The sequence below is a fragment of the Heloderma suspectum genome, chromosome 6, assembly GCF_057233095.1.
Source record: "Heloderma suspectum isolate Gila_16-S chromosome 6, 16-S_ref, whole genome shotgun sequence".
NCBI lineage: Eukaryota > Metazoa > Chordata > Lepidosauria > Squamata > Helodermatidae > Heloderma > Heloderma suspectum.
Window position 1 is genome coordinate 119043049 of NC_139463.1, and position 25133 is coordinate 119068181.

A 25133-nucleotide genomic window follows, 5' to 3' on the forward strand; every position below is an offset into this window, starting at 1 on the left:
GAGTGGCTTGACTCCCTAGGTAGTTGGTATAAAGAGAGAGGACACAGCTCTATGCAACACATTAAATGTTGTCTTTACAATTTAGCATGTAATGGTGTTCATTGAAAAATATCTTAAGTATTGCTTCTTTATAGAGAAAGAATGTTAGCAATTTACATTGCTTTTCATTTTGGCCTTCTTACCTGATCTAGTCCTCTTGAGGTCTGGGAATTAAAAAAAAATCCTGCTTTTTATGTAATTTTTCATCCTTCACACACCAGAAAACAACCACACTATGTCTTCGGGTCTGTATATTCAGCTGAGATTCTGTCTCTGACAAAGTATCTTTCTAAGAATTCTCAATTTAGGTGTTTGTATCATTGCACAGCCATGTCAGAGTTCATGTACAGATGTGAAACAACCCTATTACAAAGGTAAATAACACCTCAGGACAGAGTTACCACAATTCCGTATCTGAGTCACTCTTTGATGAAAGGGATGTTGGTGGTGGTGGTGGTGGTGGCGGGGAGACAGAAGCTTAGTAACTAATCCTCCTTAACACAAGTCTGAAATAAAATCAGAAGTAGCAGCAGATCCTGGAGGAAGCCAGGGAATCAATGCATTCAGCACAATTCCATCTTTTACTCCTGTCGGTCATCATTTGTCAGGTTACATATTACCCTTCACTGAAAGTCGCAGTCGAGTCAAAGGCTTAAGAAAAATGAGTAAAAATCTCACCAGAGATTTAGGTCTGATGGGAGAAAATGGTTTTTGTGCATTTGCACTAATGTTTTTTAGTCTACCAGTGTTATGGTATATGATCTATATGGTCATGTATGCACACACAGGCATCACACAACTAGAAATTACTTCTGTGTGGCCTAGAATTAGTGCAGTGTAGAAATAGCAGTGTAAGGCTTAAGCTACAACAATGCTGCTAAAAATATGTCTGCAGCAGCTTAGCAAGGGGACACAGTAAGGCAGGGATGGGGAACTTAACTTGGGTGAGGGGGCCAGATGGCCCCATCCCTTCTGTGGGCCACATGATGTGAGGTGCCACTCCCCCTCTCAATTGGGAGGGGGGCCACTGTACAAAGAAATCCCTGCTGTTATATGTTTGAAGCAAACAGCAGGGAGGGAGCCCTCTCCCTGCTAACACTGATAGGGAGGGAAAACGGGCTTCTCCCATGTTCCAATCGACCTGAGGGACCAGCCTAGTGAGTCAAATGGGGCTAAGGTCTGGAGATTCCCCTTCCCTATACTAAGCATAGGAGAAATCACAAAAGCAATAACTAAGTTGGTATTTATGCAACATCACGGAAAGGTATAAAACATGGATGCAGCACCTCTTTCAGCCCAAGGGCCAAATTTCACTTTCAAGAAACTTTTGGGAAATGGGGAAATGGGGCACAGCCATTTGGCGAACCCAGGAGGGCTAAATGTTGCCCCTAGGCCTGACGTTCTGCAGCCCTGTCCTAAAGAAAGGGACCTACTGAGTACAACAGGGATGTGACCCTCTTGTGGTTAAATCAGGAACATATGAATATAGAAAGACTACAATGCTATTGATGCAGAAATTGAATGCCAGGGGTGGTGGTCAATGGAGAGAGGTCACCAGAATAAAGAGGTGATCATTATGATCCCAGGTCATTGTCTGAAGGCACATGAGGCAGCCACCCTTCTGATGCTAAGCAAGTTTGGGGCTGGTCAGTGCTTGGACAGGAGACCACCTGGGAACCACATATAGCCATGTTGAGTTCTACAAAGGAAGAATGGTGGAATATAATTGTAACAAATACATAATAAATGAATACATAGTAAATATGATGTGAAGGGAAGGTGTGGGGAGATGGGAACTGGTAGGAGTAAAAACGTATAGTAACCAATCACATCACACATCATGTCCTAGTGTGGAAGTATACAAGTGAAGTGAAGATATCGGGTGGACTCACCCACCTCTGCTAGCAGAATACTATATTTGGTAATGAATGCATTGTATTTTCATAAACTCGCATGTCATTTTTTAACTGCGTGTTTTAAATGCTGTTAACTGTAATATAATAGCATCTTCTTTCCACAATTGTCTTGAACACATTTGCCTTCTCTTACTAAATTCTGTAAAATGTAACCCGTCTGTGTGCTTTCATTTATACATGAGCTATGCTGTTCAATCCACCAAGCAAGAGCAATACCATTTGCATGCGGTGCAGGGTTGCAGCGACCTGTCTGAAACAGGAACTAAGCATTTTATTTTCTCTTTGGCCGTGACTTAATTTCACAGCTAAAATTAGCTCCTTTGCTCATCTTTTACTTGTTCTTCTCCATGCAGCAGTATGCAGGAGAAAGAATATTTGCCCTGGATGTTTTGTTGTACATAAAGGAAGAAGAAGAAGAAGAAGAAGAAGAAGAAGAAGAAGAAGGAGAAGGAGAAGGAGAAGGAGAAGGAGAAGGAGAAGGAGAAGGAGAAGGAGAAGGAGAAGGAGAAGGAGAGGAGGAGAAGAAGAAGAAGGAGAAGGAGAAGGAGAAGGAGAAGGAGAAGGAGAAGAAGAAGAAGAAGAAGAAGAAGAAGAAGAAGAAGAAGAGGAGGAGGAGGAGGAGGAGGAAAGAATGGTGTTCTTTTCAGTCTTAACAGCCTTTCATTCACAACATTAATGCCAAGGAGTCTGCACAATAGTATTTGGTTAAGAGAAAGATTTGTAGTTGACCTTACTTTACTATTTTGCCTTCAACACTGGGTAATGTACACTGGGTAATGTACACCAGGTGTACACTGGGTACACAGATCTTTTCCTACTAATTATTTCCATGCCAAGAAAATCTTTGCAACACTGTTCAAAGGGTGAGGGAGTGGGTCATGTCATGCAGACATATGGGGTAACTCCACACCCACTGCTGATGCACCCCGTGGCCTTCCCTTATTACCAACATACAAGCATAGAATAGAAGTCCTCAATGCAAGGGGGTTAGTATATTGATCTCCCTCATATGGAGGTGTTGTAGGCACATATGTCACTGTAGTATTACCAAATATGCTCTCATTTGCCAACATGTGTGCATCTCTATACACATTCTCATAGATGCGCATTTGCTAAATCATATCATCTTTAGACAGTGGTCATAGAGTGTCAGTCGACTAAGAGGTGACCCCCAACATGAACACACACAGAGAACTTAAGAAAAACTTGGCACATGTATTAGTTACAAACATGGATATATAATGCACACATTGAATCCAGGGAAATTAACTTGGTAAAGCAATATCCTTTAAACACATGGATAACAAAGGCAATGAACCTGCAAGACTTCATGAGAACTGTACTCTTTGTGGAGAAATTAGTGACATTCTTGGATAGTCTGGTTGTGGAACCAAATGGAGGCTGTATGGACAGAAATGGACTGTTTGTTCTGCAAGGGAAGGACTGGATTGGGTGATATTACCAGAAGAAGGGGAAGGAGACTGTTGGGTCAAGTAGATTCCCTAACACTTGTGGGGGTAGGAAAAGAAAGGGGAAAGGGTTCAGGAGAAGCAGTCTGGAGTGGGGTAGAGGGGGTGGGTTTTCAGGAAAGCTAATCTAAGGTGAAGGGTTACAGGAAAAAAAAATGTGACCCTTTAAAATCTCAGGATCTAGAGTCTGAGGAGTGGGCAGGAAGAAGCAGCCTAGACATGTCTAAGGACACCTAGGGTAAAGGAACTTGTGTTTTGCAATTTTTCTTTTCTTTTCTATTCATGCTGTTTGTATCACTCAGCTCTACTGCGTAAATACCTTTAGTTGAGATGGTTTGCTTGTTGGGGTTCAACCCTGTGTCTATAATGTCCGTCACCCCACTTCTACAGCCCAAACCCCATGTTCCTGGGAAGAGGAAGTTAAAAGAAGGAAAGTGGGACTCTTAAGGAGGCAGGAGATCCTTAAGGGGTTGCTCGGGTGGTCTTGCTCATAAGAAGAACCCTGACACCCTCAAACACTCCCTGGTTCCTCCCAGGAAGCACAGCTTCCTCAGCCTGAATGCATTTGTTTTTCTTTGTTTGTTTTTCATATATTTACATCCATTCTCTTTTGAGAAAGGAAAGGGAATGCAAGAGAAAAATAAACCAGAACTTTACACCTAGTCTTTCAAGTGTGCAGGTGTGGGCGATCTCCCCTCCCAAGCACTGCCACCACCTATAGGGAAACATTCTTGATACCAACGAGGCCACAATGGCATCCCTTGAGCAAGTGGAGAACATCATACTAGACGGCACCTTGCTGGAGTCACTCACTGACCTGCTACTAAATGTTAACCCATCTGCTAAGGAGTATCGTCAATTAAGTGGAACCCTTGAGCATGAGAACACTGCCACACTTGCTGCTAATTGGGCACCAATGGACGCATCTCAGTGCTTCCATCATGACTGCAGACTGATGAGCACTGTGGATGCTAAAACATTCCCCACTGCTTTGTTGGTTACCTCAAACGGCTTTCCTCTGGCTGATAGTTGTCTGATGGTATACCCTAAAGGTTGACAGTGCCACGAGATCTCCTGCATGGAGACTCATGGCCACCCTTCAGTTTACCCTTTGTTGCACTTTCACGGTGAGGCTGGATGGGGCCCTGGCATGGCACATGTTGCAGCCAGGCAAACCAATTTGGCATCTGTTTGCCTACACCTGTCCACTTCCCCGGACAACTCTTTGTTGCCATGAGCCATGTGCACTCAATGGAAAACCTCAAGATTCAAGTAGAGGTGTGCAAAACCCACTTACCTGGCTCCGCTGTGTTCCGCAGGTGGGGGGAGGCACTCCGTCCCTCCCCCTGTAATCCTTGACGGGGGGGGAGGCACTCCATGCTTCCCACCAGAATCCTGCTTGCCCGGCTCTGCTCCACGGCCAAGCCGTGGAGCCGCCAGCTGGCTCCGCCTGCCCACAGCCAGACATCTGGCCGCTGGGCAGCCCTGCAGGGACGCAAATGGCAGGTGTCGTATTTACGTAGCCTATCACGTCAGGGGGAAAACCCCAGCATATGCAAATGGTGGTAGCTGCCACCATTTGTGTACACTGGGTTTTTTTCCCCCATGCTGTGATATTCTACGTAAATACTTAGGTTGCCTATCACGGCAGGGGGGAAAAAACCCTAGCTTACGCAAATGGCAGTAGCCGCAGCCATTTGCATCCACTGGGGTTCCCCCCCCCCCCGCCGTGATAGGCTACGTAAATAGTTACGTAGCCTATCATGGCCTCTGCAGGGACGTAAATGGACGTAAACGTCCCAGCTGCCATTCGCAAAGCAGCACGGACAGGAGCAGGTAAGTGCTCCATTTCGCGTGCCTTTCATGGGTTGGGGGTGTGGGGGCTTCGTTCCGTGATGGTTTTCAGGCGGTCCAATGCACTGGCATTCGGCCTCACTGAGATCCGTCGTGGAATTCTCTGACATCCTTAGATTCATTTCATCGATGGACCAGAACGAGGACATTACAGGGGCTGTCCTGGAGGTTACCCCAAATACTTTGCATTTAAGAAAGTTTTGTAAAGATAAAAGATGTACCATTTCGAATGTGGTTAGGTAAGTTAAACCTTTCATCATATTTGATTTTTCTCTGTGAACTATGTTTGTGAGTAACCAACTTGTAAAAGTAAGTAATTGTAGATTTCAGCAACGCAGTCTTTTCTTTTGTTTCCAAATTTGTGCAAGTTCACACTTGCACAAGTTTGCAATGTTTCCCCAAATGCACACATCTCCCCCAAATGTGCATTTTTACACTGTAGCCTGTGGGGAAAATGCACATTTCCTGGGCAGGTTTTTAAATTTTGCATATTCTTCCATTGCTAAAATTGCACAAAATTCTGGAATCTTTTTTTAAAGGTCCACAAGTCAGTAGAATCCTCCCAAATGGGGAAACGTCAGTCTGCTGCAGAATCCATGGATCAGATTCATAAAAATCCCAATCCATTTGATTCCATTGCAGATTTCTCTGAGATCCCTAAATTGTTGTTGTTCAGTCATTCAGTCGTGTCCAACTCTTCGTGACCCCATGGACCATAGCACGCCAGGCCTTCCAGTCCTGCGCTCTCTCCCGGAGTGTGCTCAACTCCATATTCATTGCATCAGTGATGCTATCTAGCCATCTCATCCTCTGCTGTCCCCTTCTTCTTTTGCCTTCAAACTTTCCCAGCATCAGGGTCTTTTCCAGGGTCTTGACCTCCTTGCAGTCCAGCATCACAGTTCGAAAGCATTGAATCTTTGGCGCTCAGCCTTCCTTATAATCCAGCTCCCACAGAAATAGGTTGCTACTGGGAAAACCATAGCTTTGATTACACGAACCTTTGTTGGCAAGGTAATGTCTCTGCTTCTTACTATGCTGTCTAGGTTTGCCATAGCTTTCCTCCCAAGGAGCAAGCGTCTTTTAATTTCATGGCTACAGTCACCGTCTGTGGTGATCTTGGAGCCCAAGAAAATACAATCTGTCACTGCTTCCATTTCTTCCCGTTCCATACACCAGGAAGTGATGGGGCCAGATGCCATGATCTTAGTTTTTGTAATGTTGAGTTTCAAACCAGCTTTTGCACTCTCCACTTTCACCCTCAACAAGACGCTCTTTAGATCCTCTTTGCTTTCTGCCATTAGGGTGGTATCATCTGCGTATCTGAGGTTGTTGATAATTCTCCCGGCAATCTTAATTCCAACCTGTGATTCATCTAACCCAGCATTTCCCATGTTGTACTCTGCATATAAATTAAATAAGCAGGGTGACAATATATAGCCTTGTCGTACTCCTTTCCCAATTTTGAACCAATCGGTTGTTCCATGTCTGGTTCTTACTGTTGCTTCTTGACCCTCGTACAGGTTTCTCAGGAGACAGGTAAGGTGTTCTGGTACTCCCATCTCTTTCAGAATTTGCCACAGTTTGTTGTGATCCACACAATCAAAGGCTTGAGCATAGTCAATGAAGCAGAAATAGATATTTTTCTGGAATTCTCTTGCTTTCTCCATGATCCAGCGAATGTTGGCAATTTGATCTCTAGTTCCTCTGCCTCTTCGAAACCCAGCTTGCACTTCTGGTAGTTCTCAGTTCACATACTGCTGAAGCCTAGCTTGTGGGATTTTGAGCATCACCATGTTGGCATGTGAAATGAGCGCAATTGTACGGTAGTTGAACACTCTTTCGCATTGCCCTTCTTTGGAATTGGAATGTAACCTGAACTTTTCCAGTCTTGTGGCCACTGTTGAGTGTTCCAAATATGTTGGCATATTGAGTGCAGCACTTTAACAGCATCATCTTTTAGGATCTTAAATAGCTCAGCTGGAATACTGTCATCTCCGCTAGCTTTGTTGTTAGTACTACTTCGTAAGGCCCACTTGAATTTAGGGGTGTACGTAGGGATGTCAGAGAATTCTGCCACGGAACTCGGTGAGGCCAAATGCCAGTGCATTCTGCCCCCCGAACTCAGTGACGGAACAGCCTGCCCCCCCGCCCCCCCCCCCCGTGGATCACCCCTGGGATGAGACTCACCTGGGGCAGATCTTCCGGGCGGCAGCAGCTCCGGCGGAGGATCCGGCAGCGGGTCTGGCGGCAGCTTCAGCTGCGGCGGCGGCAACTGGTCTTCCGACTGGCTGCCGCCGCCACCATTTCCAAGCTTGTGTAAAAAAAAAAAAAAAAGTGATAGGCTACATAAAGATTTCCATAGCCTATCATGGTTAGGTTTTAAAAAAAAAAAGATGTGAAAGGCTACATAAATCTTTACGTAGCCTATCATGGTTGGGTGGGTTTAAAAAACAAAACGTGTATGGAAATTTGCGTTCCGTCTTTTTACCATCTTAATCTACGTAAATATTTACGTAGACTATGATGGCGAAAATAAAGGGGGACGCAAATAGCGTAGCGGGCGCTATTTGGTTCCCCTTTTGATTCACAGTTTTAGCCTACGTACAGATGTACGTAGGCTAAAATGGGGAATCAAAACGGATGAAAATAGCGCCCACTACGCTATTTGCGTTCCCCTTATTTTTGCCCTCATAGTCTACGTAAAAATTTACGTAGATTAAGACGGCCAGAAAGTAGGAACGCGTATGCGGTTGGTTGGGGTTTGGGGGGTATTTTTACCCAGAGCCCTCCGCAGCCGCAAATTCGGCTGCGGACGGCTCTGGCCTGGCCGGGCCGGGTCTGTCCCGCTGCTCCGTGGAGCTGCCACGGAGCACAGCCGGCCGTTTGAGGATTCCGGGGGGAGGAACGGAGTGCCTCCCCCCTGGCCAGGATTCTGGGGGGAGGGACGAAACGCCTCGCCCCCATCATCAACATAATCCGCAAAAGGTAAGTCACTTTCGTACATCCCTAGGTGTATGAAACCCCACATACCTGGCTCCACCGGGTTCCGCTAGAGGGGAGAGGCGCTCCGTCCCTCCCCCAGGAATCCTCACTGAGGGGGAGGTGCTACGTGCCTCCCCCTGGAATCCTGGCCGGCCGGCTCCTCTCTGCGGCCAAGCTGTGGAGCCGCCAACCGGCTCCTGCCACCCACAGCCGGACATCCAGCCTCTGGGCAGCCCTGAAGGGAGGCAAATGGCAGCTGTCATAGCCACCATCATTTGCAGCACTTTCTTTAGCCATCGTAGGCTATATAAATATTTACAAGCCTATCACAGCAGGGGGAAAACCCCAGTGTATGCAAATGTCGGTAGCCGCCACCATTTGTAAATGCTGGGGTTTCCCCCGCCCTGCCATGATTGGCTATCATGGCTGAAGAAGAGCAAGCGTATGGCGGCCCCAGGACGGCCGCCATTCCTAAAGCAGCGCGGACGTGAGCAGGTAAATGCTCCGTTTCGCACGCCTTTCATGGGGTGGGGGCGGCAAGCACTTCGTCCCGCATGCGTTTTGTTGGTTGGGGGGATGGGGGCTTCATTCCATGATGGTTTTCGGGGGGCTTAATGCACTGGCATTCGGCCTCACCGAGATCCATCGTGGAATTCTCTGACATCCCTATTTGACTTCACTCTCGAGGATGTCCGGCTGAAGTTCAGTGACCGCACTATCATGGCTATCAGGGACATTCAGATCTTTCCTGTATAGTTCTTCTGTGTATTCTTGCCACCTCTTCTTAATCTCATCTGCTTCTGTTAGGTCCCTGCCTTCTTTGTCCTTTATCCTGCCAATCTTTGCAGAAAACTTTCCCTGGATATCTCCGATTTTCTTGAAGAGGTCTCTTGTCTTTCCCATTCTATTGTTTTCTTCGCTTTCTTTGCATTGTTCATTTAAGAAGGCCTTCTTGTCTCTCCTTGCTATTGCCTGGAACTCTGCATTCAGTAGGATATATCTTCCCCTTTCTCCCTTGCTTTTTGCTTCCCTTCTTTCCTCAGCTACTTGTAAAGCCCCATCAGACAGCCACTTGGCTTTCTTGCATTTCTTTTTATTTGGGATGAATTTCATTGCTGCCTCCTGAACAATGTTACGGACCTCCCTCCATAGTTCCTCAGGCACTCTGTCTATCAGGTCTAATCCCTCCACTGTATATTCATAAGGGATATATTTTGGGTCATACCTGAATGGTTTAATGGTTTTCCCTACGTTCTTCAATTCAAGCCGAAATTTTGCAATAAGAAGCTCATGATCTGAGCCACAGTCAGCTCCAGGTCTTGTTTTGACTGACTGTATAGAGCTTCTCCATCTTTGGCTGCAAAGGACATAATCAATCTGATTTCGATATTGACCATCTGTTGATGTCCATGTGTAGAGTCGCCTCTTGTGCTGTTGGAAAAGAGTGTTTGCTATGATCAGCGTGTTCTCTTCGCAAAATTCTATTAGCCTTTGTCCAGCTTCATTTTGTACACCAAGGCCATGCTTGCCTGTTATCTAGGTGATTTCTTGACTTCCCACTTCAGCATTCCACTCCACTATGATGAAGAGGACATCTCTTTTTGGTGTTAGTTCTAGAAGGTGTTGTAGGTCTTCATAGAACTTATCAACCTCAGCTTCTTTGGCCTCAGCGTTGGGGCATAGACTTGAATTACTGCGTTGTTGAATGGTTTCCCTTGGATTCATACTGAGATCATTCTATCATTTTTGAGATTGTACCCCAGTACTGTTTTCCCCACCCTTTTTTTGACTATGAGTCCTACTCCATTTCTTCTAAGGGATTCTTGCCCACAGTAGTAGATAAAATGGTCACCTGAATTAAATTTGCCCATGCGTGTCCATTTTAGTTTGCTGATTCCCAAGATGTCAATGTTCAATCTTGCCATCTCATGTTTGACCACCCCCAGCTTACCTTGATTCATTGATCTGACATTCCAGGTTCCTAAACAATATTGTTCTTTACAGCATCAAACTTTCTTTTCACCACCAGACACATCCACAGCTGGGTGTTCTTTTGGCTTTGGCCCAGTCGCTTCACTCTTTCTGGCACTACTTGGAAATTTCCTCTGCTCTACCCAGTAGTATATTGGACACCTTCCGACCTGAGTGGCTCATCTTCCGGCAGCATATCTTTTAGCCTTGTGATGCGTTCCATGGGGTTTTCTTGGCAAGAATACTGGAGTGAGTTGCCATTTCCTTCTCCAGTGGACCACATTTTGTCAGAACTCTCCACCATGACCTGTCTGTCTTGGGTGGCCCTGCACAGCATAGCTTATGGCTTCACTGAGTTACACAAGCCCCTTCGCCACAACACGGCAGTGATCCATGAAGGGGGAGAACCCTAAATAGCATTCTCCAAAATTTGGGGATTTTTTGCAAAATGTTCACACTTGACAATTTTCCTATTCACATAAAATGAGCAGCAGTCACAAACCCAAGTACACATTGAGGAGAGACAAGTGGTGAGCTGATGCTTGGAGAATCTTCAAACATAACTGGTCCACCGATCCCTAGATATAAGGAACCCACATCTATTATCAATCTGATAGACTTTGACTCCCAACTACTTTTTAAAAGTTGAAAGTGAAACACGGGCTTCATTTCAGCAGTTAGCAGCACATGTTGGCATTAGTCAAGGTGGTGACTTCATTTCATAGCCAGGAATTGCTGCTTCCATTTCCTTAAAATGGAAATCTAAAACCCATCTGCTTTTTGTTCCACTAAGGAGCAAAGAAAACTTTTCATCAGACTTGAAGAACATGTTTGATTCCCATGTTGACACTCAGAGACAAGACATAATTATCTTCCCTTTCATTATCTGAATAAGTGTAATTTGTTTTTTGTTTGTGTTTTGTGTTTCCCAGAGAAAGGTCCAGTGGATCTTTAGAAGATTTGAAAACAATCATGAGGCATGCCTGGAAGTGGTTCCATAAAGCCCGCCACTTGTGCCATTCAGGACAAGAGGCAGGCAGGGCTCTGTCACTTTGATTCCTGACACTTTCTTTTCTTCCCCTTTTGTAGGCCAGACTTTATCTCTGTATTGCTAATCCACGTTAGCTTAGTCCAACAGGCCGATGTAACCATGCTGCTGCCATAGAGAAGGCGGAGAAGTCTCCTTCCAGGAAGTATATTGGTAAAGTCAGTTGCCAGCCAAGGCAGCCTCCTGAAGCCAAGCATAGGCTCTAGATGGATGCGGGAGGGTTTGCATCCGGAGAGAAGCTTTGCCACCAGGATACTGGGCTGTCCGTCTTACTGTTATTGCTTCTTCTTCTCCCCTGGGTGTGTGAAGTGGATACAATGAATTGCCCCACAAATGATCCTGCCCCTGTTCCATATGAGTCGTATCAGTCAGGAGACTTCATTATTGGTGGAATGGTTTCTCAGATCACTTCCTATTCCCCAGAATTTACTTTCAAGGAACTTCCTTGGCAGCAGTTCTCTGAATTTAGAATGTAAGGAATTCTTCTTTTATCCCCCCTGCATCATGTGAATTTGGCCAGTTCATAACCCCAAAGTATGATAAATACCAAGTAATGCTTAGGGAACGTAGGCATTGCTCCTGTACCTTCATTTTCAATGGTTTACATTTGCTTGTATTCTACCCTGCTTATACATGACATCTGCCTCTCCTCATGAGAGATCTCATTCTGATGTGCACGTATGCAGGTCTGTTTTGGGGTGGGGGCACTTAGTGTTTCCTGTCCATGCATTTGATTTGGATCAGGGCAGGGTGTAAGAATTTTAGGGATGTATGAAAGTGACTTACCTTTCACGGATTATGTTGATGGGGGGGGAGGTGTTCCGTCCCTCCCCACGGAATACTCGCCGGGGGGGAGGAGCTCCATTCCTCCCCCCGGAATCCTCGAACGGCTGGCTGTGCTCCACAGCAGCACCGTGGAGCAGCCGGCCAGGCCCGGCCAGGGGATCCGCAGGGGGAGGGGGAGTGGCAGGCTGTTCTGCCACAGAGTTCAGGGGCCGAATGCACTGGCATTCAGCCTCACCGAGATCCGTGGTGGAATTCTCTGACATCCCTAAAGAATTTGCAGAGTGTGAAGAACTGAGTATGCGTTTTCGGTGTAAAAAAAGATATACATGAAAGCCATATCTTACAGTAGTTCCAAAACATGTTGAAATGAGGAAAATCAGAGTGGGAGGGGTATATATATCCCAACATTTTCTGACATTACACACCAAGGTAGATGGCAGTTGACAATGACCTTGGATTGGTCTGACAATTAGTGCTGCTTTGCCAAAAATTTCTCCCCTGTATTTCCCAACAACTCTCATTAAATGTGACAGAAAAGAAATTGCTTTTGTAAAGAAATTCCAAGGTCATGACATTTTGGAGACATATTGAGTTTGGTTCAGGGTTGGTATGCTTTACCTTAATTATGAGGTGTCTGATGAGTGTGCATGAGTGTGCTGTCTTTCAATGTACAATCGTCTCCGGCAGCTTGTAGCCTCCCTGGTTTCCCAAACTTCCTGCCCAGGTGAAGACATCATGAAGTAAGTCCTCCCATAGGCTTTCTCAGATCACGAAGTGCAGGCAACCTGGGACACTGCAGGTCAATTAAGAGGTGTGTAATGGAAAGAAACATGGAGAGAGAGACAGAGACAGAGACACACACAGAGAGAGAGAGAGAGAGAGAGAGAGAGAGAGAGAGAGAGCACCCTCAGCCTCCTCACAGTGATCAGGAAAGGTTAAAAACACCTTGCAGAATTTTCTCCAAATTTCCTTCAACATTGTTTTTGTGTTGGCTGCATTCCCGCCCCACCATGCCTTGGAATAATGCTAGGTATGGAGTTTTGTGAAGGATGCAAGATGGAGGCCAACCTTCTAGCACAGTTGCTGCTGTTGCTGCTTGCACTGTGGAAAGCAAAATTTATCCGGGGGGAGGAGAAATTCTCCAAACATTTTGCTACCATAGATGTAGTAGTGATGGCCACCAATTTGACTGGCTTTAAAAAGGGGGCTGGACAAATTCGTGGAGGAAAAGGCTATCAATGGCTACCAGTCTTGATGGCTATGTGCTACCTCCAGTAGCAGAGGCAGAGACTATGTACACCAATTGCTGGGGAACATGACTGGAAGGATGCTGTTGTGATCATGCCCTGCTTGTGAGTTCCTGGTCAGCAGCTGGTTGGCCACTGTGTGAACAGAATGCTGGACTAGATGGACCCTTGGTCTGATCCAGCTGGGCTCTTCTTATGTTCTTATGTTCTTAAAAGCAACAACAAAACTGTTGGTGGGGAAAAAAGAGCTCGGGGAAAAAGTAGCTGTGCTACAACCTTCACCAAAGGTGAGCATTCTTCCAGTCAGACAACTAAAATGGAACAGGACAGACCAATACTGTGATACAACACCTTCGCATGTGGTAGAATTCTTCATTGAAAAACTGCATCTTTATTTGAAGAGTGGTGACAAAGTTCTACCAGCACATCTTGTCCTTGGATTTTGCTGTAAATGAGATTAACAAGAATCCTAAGATCTTAGAGAATGTCACCCTTGGATTCCATATCTATGACAACTACAATGATGCCCAAATGACTTATCGTACAACCCTGGATCTCCTCTTCAAATCCCAGAGATTCGTCCCCAACTATGAATGTGATGGCCACAAAACAATGATAGGCATCATCGGGGCACTTGGCTTCGATACCTCTCTCTACATGGCAAGCATCTTAAACACCTACAAGATTCCACAGGTAGGATCTCTGTAGGGGGTTCTGGGACATTAACATATACATGCCCTGGTCTCTCATTTAGACTACTGTAATGCGCTCTACGTGGGGTTACCCTTGAAGACGGTTTGGAAGCTGCAGCTGGTACAAAATGCGGCAGCTCGCCTGATTAAAGGCAGCCACCAGCAAGATCACATCACTCCAGTGCTGAAGGAGTTGCACTGGTTACCAGTTGTTTTCCGGGCCAAATTCAAGGTGTTGGTTTTGACCTTTAAAACCCTTTATGGTTCCGGCCCAGCCTATCTTAAGGAGAGCCTCCAGCAGCACCAGACAGGCTGCTTAACAAGATCAGTCTCGGATGGCCTTCTCTCTGTCCCATCAGCCAGGACAGCTAGACTGGTGGGGATGAGGGAGAGGGCCTTTTCTGTGGTGGCCCCCACTCTGTGGAACTCCCTCCCTAGGGAACTCCGCCATGACCCCTCTTTAATGAGCTTCCGTCGTGCATTAAAAACGTGGTTGTTCAGGCAGGCATTTGTGGTGGGTTAGGGTATTTTAGAAAATGTTTTTATTGTAGAATTTTATTGTTTTAAACTGTTTTATTATATGTTGTACATCGCCCAGAGTGGCTGGGTTACCAGCCAGATTGGCAATTAATAAATTTAATAATAATAATAATAATAATAATAATAATAATAATGTGATCTAATAATTTTCTTGTTCCTCTGGTCATGGTTTTTAGAGTTTAGAAAGAATGAGCCTGAAAAGCAAGTCTTGCCTAATGTTTAAGACAAGAACAAATGACTGGATATACCAGGAAAAACATGGACAAAGGAAAACTGGAATGTGGGGTGTGAAGCAGGGTAGAGTCTGGCACTTTTGCAAGATTTCCTTCTCAGAAATGGCATTATCCTATCCCCACGTTTCAGACAGAAGAATCCTTAACTCTTGCCAAAACTGCATATTCAAATCAATATTTACCACTGTAAATATTCATTGTGTTGCATTACATCACACACACACACACCCCTAGGCACTCCTGTGAAACCATCTCTACAATGATGGCACATACTTAAAAACAACTGTTAATAACTAGACAAACATCTAGTAAGCAAACAAACATCTGCCCCGGCCAGCAACGGCAACAGCTGAGACAGCAAAGGGACCTGGTGGGAATGAGATAAGGCTCTGAAGGACAATATCCTTCCCTGTGCTGATACTTTGCCATCATCCCTTTTCTCGGGAGCAGCATCAGGAACCCACAATCCCAATGTGGGGAGCTTTTCTTTTGGCTTTTTTTTAGGACTTTATTGATGAAAAGCTTGTATATAAATGTCCTAAAATTAATTATTGCAGTTTTAAAATGCTGTTTTATTATAATTTTAATTGTATTGTTGTTTAATTATATTTTAACTTTTGTATACGTTCATATGGCACACTTAGACAGCATAGTAAGAAGCAGAGACATCACCTTGCCGACAAAGGTTTGTATAATCAAAGCTATGGTTTCCCCAGTAGTAGTGTATGGCTGTGAAAGCTGGAGTATAAGGAAGGCTGAGCGCCGAAGAATTGATGCTTTCGAACTGTGGTGCTGGAGAAGACTCTTACGAGTCCCCTGGACTGCAAGGAGGTCAAATCAGTCAATACTAAAGGAAATCAACCCTGAGTGCTCATTGGAAGGACAGATACTGAAGCTGAAGCTGAAATATTTTGGCCACTTAATGCGAAGAGAAAACTCCCTGGAAAAGACCCTGATGCTGGGAAAGATTGAAGGCAAAAGGAGAAGGGGACGGCAGAGGATGAGATGGATGGATAGCATCACTGATAGAATGAATATGAACTTGAGCACACTCCAGGAGAGAGCGAAGGACAGGAGGGCCTGGCATGCTATGGTCCATGGGGGCATGAAGAGTCGGACACGACTTAACGACTGAACAACAACAATATTTTCATATGTTTTGATTTGTGAACTTAGCTTCTTGCTCAAATATATGTTGTAGTGATTATTTCTAAATCCTTTCAGCTGACGTATGGCTCCTTTGCCCCAGCAGAGAGTGAGATGATGCAGCTCCCTTCCGTTTACCGCATGGTCCCAAATGAACTCCATCAGTATAGGGGAATTATCAGCCTGCTGAAACATTTCGGATGGATGTGGGTTGGGCTCTTTGTGGTGGGTGATGATCAAGGAGAACGTTTCTTGCAGGCCCTGGAGCCACTGCTTTCCCAGAATGGACTCTGTTCAGACTTCACAGAATGGATCCCTAGACAAGAGCATTTGAATTCTCTAAATATCGCGAATGATGTGGCCCATAATATGTATCAACTCATCAATTTTAGGAAATCCAGAATATTTATCATCTATGGTGAAACTTTTACGTTTATGTATGTGTGGTTTTTTACACATGGTATAGGAATTGCCAAACATAAGGAAAATACACTTGTTGGAAAGGTGTGGATTATAACCACGCAAATTGATTTTATCCTAGGAGGCAGAAGCCGGGAATCTGATTTGCAAGTGTTCCAAGGTGCCATTGCCTTCTCAATTCACTCCAATGAACCATTTGGGTTCCAGAAATATCTTCAGACCCTAAACCCTGATTGGACAAAAGCAGATGATTTTCTCGAGGAGTTCTGGGAGGAATCTTTTGAATGTTCGGTTCCAGATCCCAGGTTGCCATACAAGGTTTCTGGAAGATGTACTGGGGAGGAGAGGCTGGAGAGCCTTCCTGGGCCTTTTTTTGAAATGCACATGACTGGCCACAGCTACAGCATTTATAATGCTGTCTATGCTGTGGCACATGCTTTATGGGCCTTTCATTCAACTAGATCCAAATACAGAGCCATGGTGGGTGGAATAAAAGATGAACTTCAACATTTGCAACCATGGCAGGTAAAGTTTCTGCAATTTAATAGCATTATTTCCATGACTACATTAGCACAAACTAAGACTGCCTCTAATTATTGTGTATTGAGTATTTGGTTTAAGTGTGTGTGTGTGTATGCTTTATAGAAATGATTTTATAATCATTCCGATGTATTTAACACATTCGAATGTCTCCTTTTAAATGGCTTAGAGATATTTTTAGATATATTTATCACTATAAAAAACCACTATTAAACAAACACTTCTCCAAAACATTGGTGAACGGTGTTGTAGATGTTAAATCCTTCACAATTATTTATGAGTTCGTATTTCTGTTGCGGAAGCAGTGGATTTCCATGTCTTTCATTGAAGAAATATTGTTTTAGAGTCAAACCTGGTTAGATCAAACTGCATAAAACAATGGGTGGGATCCAGCTTTAGTAAGGTTTAGTGTAGAACCAGTGAAATCAATAGTACAAACTATTCTTCCCTGTTCTGTCCCATTGAATTCAATTGATCTACTCTATCCATAATTAACTCTGGATGGAACACCATATTATCCAGAGAAGTCAATATGATTAATTTTCAGTGTGCAGATTTCAATATGGTTTTGTTTTCTTTTTTCTTTTCTTTCCTTTTTTTTTCAACTAGCTCCATCGATTTCTTCAAGGCATTTCATTTAACAACTCTGCTGGAGAAAAAGTGTCTTTGAATGATAACAGGGAAATAGCTGGCGGATTTGATATAATTAACTTGGTTACATTTCCAAACAAGTCCTTCCTGAAAGTGAATGTTGGATGGGTAGATCCGAATGCTCTTGATGGAAAAGAATTCGTCATTAATGAGGACATGATTAGTTGGCATAGGAGCTACAACCAGGTGTGAATCCTATGGTATTTCATATTGTCGGCAGGCACACCGTTTAGAGGATATGTAAACTGGGAGCCAGATGCAGAAATATCGTTTGCCAGCTAAATTGATTCTGTCATGGGTGGTTAAGCTTTCTATTGGTCAAAGTCACATTCACAATAAAGAAAGAAAAGGTGTGCGGGATAAAACATTAAAGCCCAAAGTATTTTAATTCACACACACACACCCCTACCTACTAGGCCTTGAATACATTTGGAAGGACTAAGAACCAATCAGAATATATATATATATATATATATATATATATACACACACACATATATATATATATATATGTGTGTGTGTGTGTGTGTGTGAGTGTGTGTGTGTGTGTGTATATATATACATATACATATATATGAGCAACAAAAGGTCTGTGGACCATCATTGGCCATCCATGTGTTTATGGGATAAGACACTCATCTGTGGCAGATGGTTGCATGCACCATGTTCTGCATTTGTCTATGACAATCATGCAGCTGTCTTAGGTTGGCATGAACTGAACTCATGAAGCAGGGCATAACCCTGTGTGATTAGTAATCTGAAAATTGGCAGGGGTGGGGGTGGGGTGGGGGAAGTAACCCCATTGTCATGGTCAGACCATTTCCTGGTGAGATTTGAACTTACAGCGTTACCTCCCTCCTGCAGGGCTGGGGGACCCATTCGGATGGTCAACCCCAGGAGATTGAAGCAATCCAATGGATTTTTGAATGCTCTTGGGATTTTCCAGTGGTGAAAGCTGGTGATCCATCCAAGGCCCTAGTCTCACTGTGGAACAGTGACACGCGGAGGGCCATCCACTTGATTGCACCTGAGTGTGCACTCCAGTGCTGTGGAGCCTGCTGTGCTCTCTGGTATAGCAGGGAGCTATGGTCAGTGAAACAGGCTGGACATTGGCCAGAGTACAAATGGCACAAGACTTGAAGTGAAGATGTCCGAGCACACTCTAGAGCACATAATCATGTCTATTGCATGGCCGTGTGAGCAGCAAAAAGGCTTAGTTTTCTGCCTCCATTGCATCCTCAAGTAGATGTCCAGCAGTGTTCTTTCAGGTGGTCTGGGGCCATTTAACAGTCTCCCCAGCAAATGGGGCCCCGGTCCCCTCAAGAACTCACTGTGACCTTTTTGTATTGCATTTTGATGACAAAATCGGTTGTCTCCACAGCAAACTTGACACTGTTGTAGGGATGTCAGAGAATTCCGCCACGGATCTCGGGGAGGCCGAATGCCAGCGCACTCAGCCCCCTGAAAGTGGTGGTGGAACGGTCTGCCCCCCCGCCCCCCTGGGATGGGACTTACCTTGCGCGGATCTTCCTGGCAGCAGCGGCTCTGGCGGTGGTTCGGCGGCGGTTCGGCGGCGGTTCGGCGGTGGTTCGGCGGCGGTTCGGCGGCGGTTCGGCGGCGGTTCGGCGGCGGCGGCAGCCGGTCTTCCAACCGGCTGCAACCGCCGCCATTTCCAGTTAAAAAAAAATAATAATAAAAGTGATAGGCTACGTAAAGATTTACGTGTCCTATCATGGCTAGATTTTTAAAAAACACCATTATAGGCTACGTAAATGTTTACGTAGCCTATCACAGCTGACTGCAGGGATGCAAACGGCGGCGGCTACGGCCTCCGCCATTTGCGTCCCTGCTAGCCAGCGGCCGGATGTACGGCTGCTGGCAGAGCTGGCCGGCGGCTCCGCAGAATCTCTGCGGAGCACAGCCGGCTGGCCAGGATTCCAGGGGGGGGAGGAATGGAGCGCCTCCCCCCCCAGTGAGGATTCCAGGGGGAGGGACGGAACGCCTCCCCCCCACCATCAGCATAATCCCCAAAAGTTAAGTGATTTTCGTACATCCCTAATGAGGGCCAATAAATTGAAACAGAATCTTGGCAAGATGGAAGCCATGTGCATGTCAAGGGCTCCTTGGAGGCCTCTCTCAGTCTAAACTAGTAGCCAAGTCCAGACTCAGACAAAGGGATTCTTTTCAAAGCTTTATTCCTCTTTTACAACTTAACAACTCTACTGTTAGCAACTAGATATGAGCAGCAGATTACCTATGCCCTAAGTTGGAACAGTTGGTCGCCATTTGAAAGGGAATCACTGGCAGACCCTGAACTTATGGGCTAGGGAGAGTACCTCCCATTTTCCCTTGGATCCTCAGGGTGCAACCATTGTTTGTGCGCCAACTGGGCACTACGCCTCCTTTCTGCACCCTCCATTTGGCGCCGCTCCCTGCGTTTGCGTCGCGAGTCCAGCAAGTCTGCTTCCCACGCTCTGTCACTCCCAGGACTGCTATCTATGCTAGGAATGCCAGTGGGAGGAATCTCTGTCAGCTGTTGGCCCTGGGAAGGATGAGCGTGCTCCTCTCCCGGGAGCGGCTCCTCTTCCTCAGAATCAGAACTACTCTGGGATTCTATGGGCTCAGTGTCCACCCTGACAGTGCATGAGCGATTCCCAAGTCAAGGACATAGGCTCATTGCCTGTTCTGGATGGGGTTGCACTCCCTCGGAAAGATCAGGTCTGTAATTTGGGGGTACTCCTCAATCCATCACTGTCGTTGGAGGCCCAAGTGGCTGTGGTGGCTCAGAGTGCCTTTTACTAGCTTTGGCTGGTTCACCAGCTATGGGCTCTGCTGGACAGGGATAGTTTAGCCCCAGTGGTACAGGTGGTAATAACCTCAAGACTGGATTAGTGCAATGTGCTCTGTGTTGGACCCTTAAGGCTGCTCCAGAAGCTGGAGAATGCAATTGCTCAGCTGTTATCGGGAGCTGCCCCTTTTCAGCATATAACTCCTTTGCTGAGGGAACTATTCATTTTCTATTTCCTATTTGTTTCCTGGCCAGGTTTAAGATTTTGGTACTAGTGTACCAAGCCCTAACCAACTTGGGACCAGGATACTTAAAGAGATACTTAAGAGGTTCTCCCAAACTGCCCAGTCACTAAGGTCATCAGAGGACATTGTGCCTGATTGGAGTCTACCCAAAGAAAAGCCTTCAGTGTGGTGGCCCCCTTCCTCTAGAATTCCCTGCCTCTGGAAGTCAGGCAGGCACCAACACTGGGTTGTTTTCAGTGCCTCCTGAGAATAGCTCTTTCCCAGGAAGCCTGCTTTGGTAAAACAGCCCCATTTATTTGGCACTGTTCTTAAAAATAATTATTATAATATTGTGTTTTATTCACTTTATCTTTGTATCATTTTTCTCTTTTTGTTCACCACTCTGGAATCTTTTTGAGAAGTGCAGAGGTGTACAAATGTTCTAAACAAACAGACAAACAAACAAACAAACAAATGTCAAGTGATTACTTGTTTATTTCTACATCTTAGGGCAGTGTCTTATTTGACACTAGTGCTAAAGTAAATTATGTTGTGCTACTTTAAATGACTCCCAATAGCATTTTCTGGCACAACAGTTTTTCCAGGGGAACCCACCACTCCAGCAAATGGTATTGGCTATTGTTGAATAGGATACTGCCCTTATACATCATTTGTATATATTATATATACTTTTTATGATCACATTTTATTTCTGATATTTCCCATGCTAAACACTCTTGATCTTTTTGGATAGGCCCTACCCGTTTCTGTTTGTAGTGAGTCCTGCCACCCTGGTTTTCAGAAGAGAAAGAAGGAAGGGGAGAAATTTTGCTGCTATGATTGTAATCTATGTCCAGAAGGAAAGATTTCATTTGAAATAGGTAGGTGATGTGATGCATGAAATCTTCCAGCAAATAGGGTTAAAACTAGAGCTCCAACATATTTTTCAACCATTCTCTTTCAACTTGATAGAAAAGAAAATATTTCCATAAAGTAATTCAAAGGAGAGGACAATTTTAAAGAAATTCTTATGGGTTGGGTTCAGGGTTCATGTGCGGACTTTACTTATGATGCAACTCTATTCACATCTTTTCCCTGTCTTTGTACAATCCTCTCTCCAGCAGCCTGTAGCCTCCTCGGCTTACCACACTTGAATTAAAGCCCAGGGAAAGAGACCATAGCACGCTTCTTCTTATGGGCCTCTTTTTTTTCTTTTCTTTTTTAGTTTAGTTTAGTTTAGTTTAGGAAGGGCCAGCAGCCTGGGGTATCCCTCTCTATACCACAATATCTTCTCACACTATCGACATCATATGTGAAACTTCAAGAGAGGTCAGAACAGAAACAATGATTCCAATGTGCAAATTATTCAGGGAAACTGGCTACCATTCACATATGCCTCATCATTCTGATCCCTCACTCTTCCCCCCCCCAGATGTGGATGACTGTTCTGCATGTCCAGAAGATCATTATCCAAACAAGGACCAAGACCGATGCATCCCCAAAGTTATAAGCTTTCTGTCCTATGAAGAACCATTGGGGAAAAGTTTAGTTTCAGTTGCTCTTTCTTTTTCCTTGATGACAGTCTTGGTGCTGCAAACATTTATTAAGCACAGAGACACCCCCATAGTCAAAGCCAACAATCGGGGCCTCACCTACACTCTCCTCATCTCTCTCCTGCTCTGCTTCCTCTCTTCTCTGTTATTCGTTGGACAGCCTGGGAAACTGAGCTGCCTCCTCCAACAACCGGTTTTTGGTTTGATCTTCTCAGTAGCTGTTTCTTGTGTGTTGGCCAAAACCATCACTGTGGTTGTAGCTTTCATGGCCACCAAGCCCGGGTCCCGCTTGAGGAATTGGGTGGGGAAACGGTTGTCCAACTCCATTGTCCTTACGTGTTCTGCAATTCAAGCTGGCATTTGTGTTGTGTGGCTCAGAACCTCTCCATCCATCCCAGAATTAGACATGCACTCAATCACTGAAGAAATCATTGTGAAATGTAATGTAGGATCTGCCATCATGTTTTCTCTTGTCCTAAGCTACATGGGACTTCTGTCCCTCATCAGCTTCACTGTGGCTTTCATAGCCAGGAATTTGCCAGATGCTTTTAATGAAGCCAAGTTTATCACCTTCAGCATGCTGATTTTTTGCAGTGTTTGGTTGTCTTTTGTTCCACCCTATGTAAGCACCAAGGGCAAATACATGGCAGGTGTGGAGATCTTCTCTATCTTGGCCTCCAGTGCTGGATTATTATGCTGTATCTTTCTCCCAAAATGTTATATTATTCTCTTCAAGCCTGAGCTGAACAACAGGGAGAAGCTAATGAGGAGATAAAATTAAGCATCACTCTGCTCAATTAGATGTATTACTTCTGTGTTGTCTAATACATTGAGGCAGTGGGCATAAAGATAAGAGATAACAGATATCCCACATCAAACCATCTTATTCACACATCACCTCTGTCTATCTTGAGAGGTAGGAGTAAGACATTAGGGGCACAATGCTATCCAGAGAGTTGGCAGCATCCAAACTTTGAGGATCCAATGCAGGGCAGGAGGAGAATGGCAGCTTTGTGCTCCAGCAACCCTGCATTTCTGCTACACAGGCAATTTCACCCATCTAACAGTAGCATCTTGGAAGGAGGCTGGGGTGGAAATAGGAAATGGCATAAGGCAGCCACCTTGGTCTTCTCCCCTACCTGCCCCTGGGAGCACACCTTTTCTCTATCTCTGCACTCCATTTTGCAAAAGCATGGTGAGGTAGCCAGCACAGTTCTTTCCATGCAGGCTATGAGGGGGATGGGAGGAGAAGGGAGCATGGTTTCCTTTTCTGAGCTTGAAGCCCTGTCTCCAAGGTAAGGATGAACGAAAGTCCCTTACCTGTTCCCGCAGCTTGCTTCGCGGTGGGGGGGAGGCGCTTCGGTTCACCCCCTGAAGTTCTTGGCAGGGAGGGGAGGTGCCCCGCCCCTCCCGGCTGAAATTCAGGCCGGGGGGGAGGCGCCCCATCCTTCGCTGCCGAAATTCAGGCCGGGGGGAGCGCCCCATCTCCCCAGCCACTAAATAAAAAAAGTAAATTTAAAAAAACCACACACACACGTGATAAGCTACATAATGATTTATGTAGCCTATTGCGGCTAGATTTTCAAAGTCAGCCATGATAGGCTATGTAAATCTTTACGTAGCCTATCACGGGTGACTTTGAAAAAAAAAAAAAGCACGTACGCAAATGGTGGCACCCATGGGCATAGCGTTGCCCTTATTTTCACCGTAGTCTACGTAAATCTTTATATAGACTACCCCTGCCCAAACAAGGAACACAAATGGCGGCGCCCATGGGTGCCGCCATTTGCGTACACGCTTTTTTTTTCTTCAAAGTCACCCGTGATAGGATACGTAAAGATTTACGTAGCCTATCATGGCTGACTTTGAAAATCTAGCCGTGATAGGCTATGTAAATCGTTACATAGCCTATCACGTGTGTGTGTGTGTTTTTTTTTTACTTTACTTTGTAATGGCAGCGGCGGCAGCCGGTCGGAAGACCGGCCGCCGCCCCCACCCCTGCTGAGACACCGCCAAAATGCCGCCAGGACCCGCCGCCGAGAGGGACATTCGAAGGAGTTAAGTCCCATCCTGGGGGTGGCGGGGGGGTGGCGGAGAATTTCACCACCAATTTCGGGGGGCCGAATGCATTGGCATTCAGCCTCCTGGAGATTTGAGGAGAAATTCTCCGCCATCCCTACTCCAAGGTTGGAACCAGGAAACCAAACTTTTTTATCCCCACCTCCCCGATGCTGTCTAGTGGGCATAGCATTGCTCTCTAGGAGTTCTTTCATGAGCCTGGTTTGGAACAACTGCTGTTTCATTCTTCCTCCCCCAAAACTGGTTATGTCAGCAAGCATTTCTACTTGGCTGTGCCTGAGGGAACACAACTTAGGTCCAAGGTTCAACTACCATTTTGGCTCATCCTCTCCCCAAATTGTTGCTTCAGTGTTCCTTCCAGATCAAATATGTAACTTTATGTTACCTTACAAGCACATACCTGTATTTCCTTGCTTTCCTCTGCCTTCCGTCCCCCCCCCCCATTTCCCTTTGTATCAGTCCAAGGATTGCAAATGGCTGGTGCAAATGGCTGTGGATTTTTTCAGTTTATTTTTTTAAAGTAAATAAATAAATACGGATTTTTCAAAATTCACTTTTCTTTTTTCATATCTCAGGAGGAATGAGCTGTATCTTTTTTAAAAAATCTAAATGCAGGTGAAACCAAAGCTAACAATTCCCTCCCCCTCCCCCTTATTTGTGGGAACAGTACATTGTGACTTTAAGACTTGATGTGTTAATGTTCATGATACCAGTAAGAACTGGTTGAAGCTGATATAGTGCTAACTGGTATACAGATGGAGAAACCAACTCTAGAAAGAGCTCCATGTACCAGAGCAAAAATTTATTCTTACTTTTTCATAAAAGGTGTTTCTTTGAAAATGAAAAAAGAATATTCCATTGTTTTTAATTATTTCCTGTATTTATTCTTTTATTCATTTCATTTTTATACTGCCAAATAGCCAAAGCTCTCTGGGCAGTTCATAGAGAGATTCAC

At 45.1% G+C, this 25133-nt stretch overlaps 1 protein-coding gene across 1 annotated transcript; it reads left to right on the top strand.

The window, feature by feature from the left end:
• The first annotated feature begins 11485 nt into the window (after positions 1-11485).
• Positions 11486-22874, top strand: LOC146342859 (vomeronasal type-2 receptor 26-like). The gene is made up of 6 exons (XM_084808042.1): positions 11486-11751; positions 13714-14005; positions 16002-16661; positions 17493-17720; positions 21301-21427; positions 21979-22874. The coding sequence occupies exons 1-6, from the start codon at positions 11486-11488 to the stop codon at positions 22872-22874; spliced, it is 2469 nt and encodes an 822-aa protein (XP_084664168.1).
• The last annotated feature ends 2259 nt before the right edge of the window (positions 22875-25133 follow it).